The sequence below is a fragment of the Labeo rohita genome, chromosome 24 (genome assembly GCF_022985175.1).
Source record: "Labeo rohita strain BAU-BD-2019 chromosome 24, IGBB_LRoh.1.0, whole genome shotgun sequence".
NCBI classification, from domain to species: Eukaryota; Metazoa; Chordata; class Actinopteri; order Cypriniformes; family Cyprinidae; genus Labeo; species Labeo rohita.
Genome location: NC_066892.1, coordinates 3,861,803 through 3,869,272, shown reverse-complemented (window position 1 = coordinate 3,869,272; position 7,470 = coordinate 3,861,803). Strand labels below are relative to the sequence as shown.

The 7,470-nt window shown below is 36.0% G+C and overlaps 2 protein-coding genes across 4 annotated transcripts in view; one reads left to right on the top strand and one right to left on the bottom strand.

Moving 5' to 3' along the window:
- Positions 1 to 1,328: 1,328 nt before the first annotated feature.
- LOC127155819 (histone H1.0) lies at positions 1,329 to 2,547 on the bottom strand. The gene has a single exon (XM_051098333.1). The coding sequence runs from the start codon at positions 2,335 to 2,337 to the stop codon at positions 1,738 to 1,740; it is 600 nt and encodes a 199-aa protein (XP_050954290.1). The 5' UTR covers positions 2,338 to 2,547; the 3' UTR covers positions 1,329 to 1,737.
- rhbdl1 (rhomboid, veinlet-like 1 (Drosophila)) overlaps positions 2,533 to 7,470 on the top strand; it is a 39,940-nt gene continuing 35,002 nt past the window's right edge. The window contains exons 1-4 of one of the 3 annotated variants that reach the window (XM_051098326.1): positions 2,718 to 4,085; positions 4,414 to 4,483; positions 4,716 to 4,790; positions 4,989 to 5,071. The gene's annotated coding sequence lies outside the window, so the exon portion shown is untranslated. Of the gene's footprint in view, positions 2,662 to 2,717; positions 4,086 to 4,251; positions 4,484 to 4,715; positions 5,072 to 7,470 lie in introns of those variants that run through there. The other 2 variants (XM_051098328.1, XM_051098327.1) reach the window with 2 other exon arrangements.

Sequence of the window (7,470 nt, the reverse complement as noted above, 5' to 3'; positions counted from 1 at the left end):
ATTAGGAAAGATCGTAGCATTTACAATTACTTTGTATATTATTCCAAATACTTCAATTTTTATAGTGAGTAAAAACAAAAACTAAAAAAAAAAAAAAATTGAATCTTAAAAAAATAAGAGAGTCATTTATTTGCATTTGATTAGAGAAATTTGAAATATTTCAATGTAATAAAATTTGTATTTCTCAAATTATTTCCAGGGTCATTTGGAAAAAAAAAATCTCAGGTTTTTAATGAAGTGTCAGACTTTTAAAAACCATTATGCCTGCGTTAGTGTATTTTAGATGCTAAAATAAGTCACTGTTTATTTTACATTCACATTTTGCTTGATTTGAATACTCGTTCAGTTAATGTTTTATGAAGATTTTATATTTAAAATTAATTAAAAGTACATTTTGCGGGGTTATAGTTTACCTTTTTATTTGTTTTTATGGCCTTCAGTTTGGCCTTTTTCAGTGTTTTGTGGTTTTGATTAGGTTTTTAGTCTTTTGGTAGCCTACTAATTTTATTTCAGTTTTAGTTTTATTAAATACCTATATAATTAGGAAAGATCGTAGCATTTAGAGAAATCTGAAATATTTCAATGTAACAAAATTTGTATTTCTCAAATTATTTCCAGTGTCATTTGGAAAAAAAATCCTCAGGGTTTTAATGAAGTGTCAGACCATTATGAATGCATTAGTGTATTTTAGATGCTAAAATAAGTCACCATTTATTTTACATTCACTTTTTGCTTGATTTGAATACTCGTTCAGCATTACAAGTTAATGTTTTATGAAGATTTCATATTTAAAATACTTTTAATTAAAGTGCGTTTTGCGGGGTTATAGTTTACCTCTTTATTTGTTTTTATTGCCTTTGTCTTTTGGGGCATTTTTATTTCACTTTTGGTTTGTAAAACAAATGTCTACATCATTAAGAAGGATATTTTGCATTTAATTTAATGAAAGCAAGTTGTAAAGGGCACATTTTATACTAAAATAATGTGTTTATTTACTTTTTGTCTTAAAAATATTCTAGTTGAGTTAGGTTTTATTCTGTTTTGAAACTGTTTTCATTCAGCGTTTTGTTTTTCAAAGTCACGCCGCTTGACACGTCATCGCAACGACTTTGACACTGACAGCTGCAGTTCTCAGCTCAAACACCGCGGCGCAGCAGTGAGTCCAAACGCCCTCAAAACCAAAGATGCGCTTCACCTTTTGCTCTCCAGGACCGGAGAGCGCGCTCCCTTAAGATCTCCATCTCAGTCTCACGGCACCCGTTTAAACTCATACTAGCCTAACTATCTGTGCTCTCCATGGTGCTGCAGTAAAACACGGAACCAGCTGCTGTTTGCAAATGAGAAAAGTTTATTGATGCACAGAAATGCGAATAACGCGCAATGACAGTATTATTATGGAGCTACAACAGTCCACGTCACAAGTTTGATTCTGTACAGGGCAGCGTTCTTCATACAATGACATTTTAGTATTCTTCACAGTCCTACAGTAGGAGGAATATATGATGATAATGCAGTTCAGCTTTAAGAAGAAAAAAAATAAATAAGAGTTTTGCCGTTTCGATGTCTGGGGATCTTCTCACAAATGCGCACAAGAAAGTTTGTGGAGAAAAACACGCTGTAAAAATGTGGGGTTGAAGTCCGCGCACAAAGACCTTACAAAAATAACAATATACCAAAAAACATTTGCTTCAAAAAGTGTATTTACACTGAGAACGAATCAGTCCCATGGGGTTGAGTTCACTTCTTTTTGCCTGTTTTCCTAGCCGCTGTTTTGGGTTTGGGCTTCGCCGTTTTCACCTTCTTGGCTTTGCTCGCCTTGGCAGGTTTGGCCACCTTCGCCTTCTTGACAACTTTCTTGGCTTTGACAGGAGACTTCTTCTTCTCCGCTGCTTTCTTCACTTTCTTCTCGGCGGCTTTCTTAGTTTTCGCGGGGGACTTCGCCACTTTCTTGGGCTTGGGGGCTTTCTTGGGTTTGGCAGCGGCTTTGGCTGGCTTCTTGACTTTGACGGCTGCTGGTTTGGGCTTCTCTGGCTTCTTGGCGTCCTCGGCTTTGGCCAGCTTGAAGGAGCCCGAGGCTCCGATGCCCTTGGTGTGGCGCAGGAGCCCGCTGGCCACCAGCCGCTTCAGGGCGAGTTTGATCTGGGAGTCGGCGTTGTCTCCCACCTTGTAGTGGTTCTTCACGTACTTCTGGATGGACTGACGCGACGCGCCGCTGCGGCTCCGGTCGGCTGCGATGGCCGCTTTGATCATCTCGGAGTATTTGGGATGCGACACCGCTTTCTTGGAGCTTTTCGTCTTCTTGGGCTTGGACGCGGGAGCCGCTGCCGTCTCAGCCATGGTCGCTCCTGAAGGATTTCAAACAAAAACCGAGCTGTCAAAAAGTCTCAGAAAAGTGCGAGAGGAAATTCTCAAAAAAAAAGCACAGCTCTTGAAAATCAGCGACAGCTGATGAAATCACCACCGCGGCGTCCGACCTCCGCCTTTGTTTGCTTTTTAATTAAAACACTTATTCAAATAACCCACGCGAAGCGCCGCCGAAAGTGTGTATATTATTCGCCGAAGTGCGCCTGTACTATATATGAAGCCTCCACGCGGACGTGATTGAGAACACCAACTGCCAGCAGCTGATCAAGCGGGCTTCCATGAAATCTGCGCGGGCTGGTTTGTGTTTCTTCCTCCTCGATCTAAGGCCGAATTTAGCCAGGCTCGCTCGGTACCGATCCTCCCAGCGCCACGATCCGAGAGGAGAGGCTTTGGGCTTTCCGTGCGTGGGTCGTTTTCTCCCGAATTCACCTCTCCATGAACTTTTTTTCCCCGAAAAGCGGCTCAAACCGACGAGCGCGGTCATGTATTTTGCAGAATTCGCCTAAAATTAACCCAAAACGAGGAAATCCAGTTGGCAAACACCGACTGCTTATGAAAGGCCCATCAACACACTCGAGGACAGGACGGGTTTGATTCATGCAAAACGTCGTTTTCGTTTTTAATAAGCTGAAGTAGCTGACGAACTAACACAGTCCGGCCACCGAGTCCGCGTGACGTTTCTCCGATTATTTATTGTTAAACCTTCTATAAATTAAATGTGCGCCACATAAAGTGGCTCTCATATTGTGGCTCATATTCGCACATTTCAAGAGGTGTTGGTGTAATGCATGAGCTGTAGATCTAAACGAGTAAAACGCATTAGTATATAAACCAAGCCTCCTATGCTGAGGGATCTGAGAGGAGAGCTCGGCTCTTAGGAAAGTTGCCAACGACCCAAACACCAGCTTTACCGACCAGAACCCATCGGTACCATGCTCAGGTTCAACGTATCGATCAGTGCATGCGTTCCCGGCGCTTTTGCGCGTTGTGCATACGACTTACATATTAAAGCTGGTCAAACAGGGCTGATGCTTTAAACGCAAGCGCATTCTTTTGTTATCTCTCCGTTGGCTGGGAGACGCGTATCCCGTCGGGGTATTTTCCCTCATTTCTGCACCGTTCACTTGTAAAGTCATCAATTTGGTTCGGGCTGCTATCGGGCTGATGCACAGTTTTATTTCTGTCGCTCCCGCTTGCTCTGTTATTCACATTTTCAGGCTGGATGGTGTTTCAGTCAGAACGCCATCTTGAATCTCTTCACTTTAAAGGGTTTACTATGCACATCTACTGCAAACCCCCTTTACACAACTTTTAATTAGCCTGCTGATATTTGTCATTAACCTGAAGTTGATAAACCAGATTATTAACCTTTTTTATTTAAGTTGGCACGCGACGTTTTAACTCCTGCGCGCTGGCAGTTTCCTCTCAGGCATAAAGCGGAACACTGTTTCTGTTTTTATAATAGTATTACATTTATTAATTTACTCTAGATAGTCGTGAGCTCTGGAAGATTATTGTTGTGGCATCTTTTGTGGCAGAATGTCAGGATGTAGTAGGGATTAAGCACAATCTCACACTCTTTCACACATTCCCATGTGTGTGCGTGTTTGCACGCATCTGTGTGATACAGACTAGTACGTACAGCTTCTCTTTGTGACGTTGTGTAAAGTGTCTGCAGGTGTCTAGTGCTGAAAACAGCACCAGACAGCAATATTAATAAGGTAGCTATATTGCAATTCAATCGGGCATCATGCACTTTATTTATAAAAGGTGCAAAAGCTGTCACTAAGGTGCAATTTCTGTATTAGCATGCATACTTTGGAGGTAAACAAGGTACAAAGGTATACCTTTTACCACCACAGTGACAGCTTTTGCACCTTTTTACCTGAAATCGTGCAGTTCTGAAATCATTCTAAATGTTGTAGAAATCACTTTGTGATGCAGTGCAATGCCTTGTTTTCATGCATTAATTTTGTAAATACAAAGTTACGTATGCATGTAAGAAAGAAAGTGTTTTTAGCTGAAATTAACTGGTATTTTTTATTATAGACTGCTGCTGTTATAAAATGCGAAAAACGAAACGGCAGAGTGATTTCTGACGCCCTGGACATTGGATTTGGTGAGTAACATCTATAATGCACACATTGTGTGTTGTCATTATTGCAATAGGACTAAAAATAAAATTGTGTACTGCTACGTTTTTCATTAGTATGCCTACTAAGGATGCATGTAATAACACTAATGCATTGTATTAAACACTAGCCACATAAAGTCAGAATTATTATATTTTGCTATTTAATACGCAGGAACTAACATTTTTCTTATGTTTATGATTGTTTTTTTGTGTTTAGATGTATTTACATCACAGCTATGCATGACGTCAGACTATGTAAGGTGGCTGAATCGTGTGCAACCTGTTAAATACGGTATGTGTTATGCATGTTTGCAAGACAAAACTTTATTTAAAAAATGTTTTCTATAAACACATATGGTTTTGTGCTTTGCCGTTCGCACTATATGCTATGCAACTGCACATAAAGCACAAAAGCATATCAATACAGGTTTGTTAAAGGGATCATTCACCCAAAATTAAAATTTGATGTCAATTTTTCCTCACCGTGGAGAACTTTAGCAAACCTCTGGAGTGAATGGGTGCCGTCAGAATGAGAGTCCAAACAGCTGATAAAAACATCACAATAATCCGCAAGTAATTTACACCACTACAGTCCATCAGTTAAAATCTTGTAAAAATAAATAAATAAATAAAACATTTTAACTTTAAACAAACTGTTTACATCTTGGATGGCATGAGGGTGTCATTTTTGGGTGCGCTGTTCCTTTAAGCCTAATATTAGAATAAAACGTTTGATTTGATCAACACAATACTTGTATGTCTTTAAAAAGTCAAATGAGATAACTATGTGCATGCAGGTGTGGAATAAACGTCTTTTGTTTGTTTATATAGGTGTATAGAGAATGATTTTCATATGTTTCACCAGTAGAGAGCAGCACTGCTCTGTGTTACAGCGTTTGCTGTGTGGAAATGAGACTTTAGTTAATATGTCGGGTATTAAAACACATAAACATGCTGTTTCTCTTTAATTAGTTTGCTTACAAAACAACATTTAGTAAGTATGCACATAAATACATTATAAATGTAACATCATGTTATTTTGCTGATGTACTTACAGTAGATTCCACTCCTGATTGCATACATTATAGAAACAGAATAATGATATTGATTGATGCTTACTGGGAAAAGCAAGTTCCATGGGGTTTTCTGCTTACTGATCAGTGTCAGTTATGTTTTATATTATGCTAACCAGTGTAGAAAGGTCATGGAGTTCATAACCACAAAGCGTGTGATGGATTGAAAGCACACTAGTATCAGTAAGAATGAAAATCATGAGTTGCAAATATCTATCTGAGGACTCACACTTTAGTTGATGGAGTGTCAGTCAGCATCATTGATCCACCTGATGAGTCCTGATGGAGACGCTGTAGATGAAACACCCAGGTGTTACTGTAAATCACTGCATCACGCAGGATAGCACAGCAGACACACTCAGAAATAATCGTGGCCAGCTTCTTATCGAAATTTGGGTTGATGTTGATTTTTTTTTTTTTAGAAGAAAACATTGTAAAAACAATGTACATGTAAACTGTAAAATCACCAATTAGAGCATGTTATCATAAACACTTCTGTCTAAGAAGAAAATCTGCACAATGCGTTTAGCTCCAGGTTAAAATCTGTCACGATTGTTAGTGGTGTTTGCTAAGGCTGGCGTTACAGCATTGCTTATAATTAGGAAAAAAAAAAATAAAAAAAAATAATAATAACAAAATGAAAAAAAAAAAAAAAATAAATTTTTTTTTAACTAAATCAACAGTATATTTGTTTTTCTGATATATATGTATATATATATATATTTTATTTTAGTGATGTGTTTATTTAAACCTTAAAACGTTAAATATAGCATGCATGCAAGAAAATAAACGTATTATTTGCGCAAGAAAATGAATTTCCAATTTTATAATACATTTTTGGTAAATGCATAATATTTTTTTTTTATATATAAATAGTTATATTGCAAATGTATAAAACAATGGCCAAATAAAATATATATAATAATTATTTATTGTTTTATTTACAAATTAAAAATAATTTAAACAGTGTATATATATGTGTATGTATATATATATATAGTAAAAGTATTAATACAGAATGCAAGAAAATAAATGTGCTATACCTACGTCCAAGAAAATAAGTGTTCGATTTTATAATAAATTTTGTAAATGCAACATAAAAAATTAAGTATGTCTTAAACAATATGAATAGTTATTGTGCAAATATATAAAGCAAAATAATGTATGATAAATATATAATAATTATATTTATAAAAATAAGGTAGTTATAATAAAAGAAGTATAAATATAAAATCCATATTAGCAATATACTGAAAAAAAAAAAAAAAAAAAAAAAAAATAAATAAATATATATATATATATATATATATATAAAAAAAAAAAAAAAATATATATATATATATATATATATATATATATATATATATATATATATATATATATATTTTTTTTTTTCCCTACTCCAAAATGTAATGTTTAATTCAATGAAACGTATTCCAAAATTCTGTTTTATTTAAAGTTTCAAAAAATAACAGTGTGCATAATTTTTTTGTATATATTTTTTAAATATATTTTTATTTATTTATTTATTTTTTGTATGGGAATGAATGATATGTCCAATCAAAATCAAAGTGAACTTTAAAACCAACAACAATTAGAGCATATTATCATACAATCTAGTGTCTGAGAAAATCTCCACAGCCTGTTTAGCCTTGGGTGAAAATCTGTTGCGATTTTTATAATTTCGTTTTAATTTTTTTTACAGTATTTAAATAGGCAGTCTTAGTGTAAAACAAAACAGAATTATTCATTACACCAATTTAGCTGCTTCCAAGTCCAGGTTGACTCAGTCCAAAGCTAACCGTGCTAAAATGATGACCCAGATATCTAAAAAAAAAAAAAAAAAAGAGCAGCGTATTCGCACAAGGGGTCAGTACCTCCTTACCAGACCACATCCAC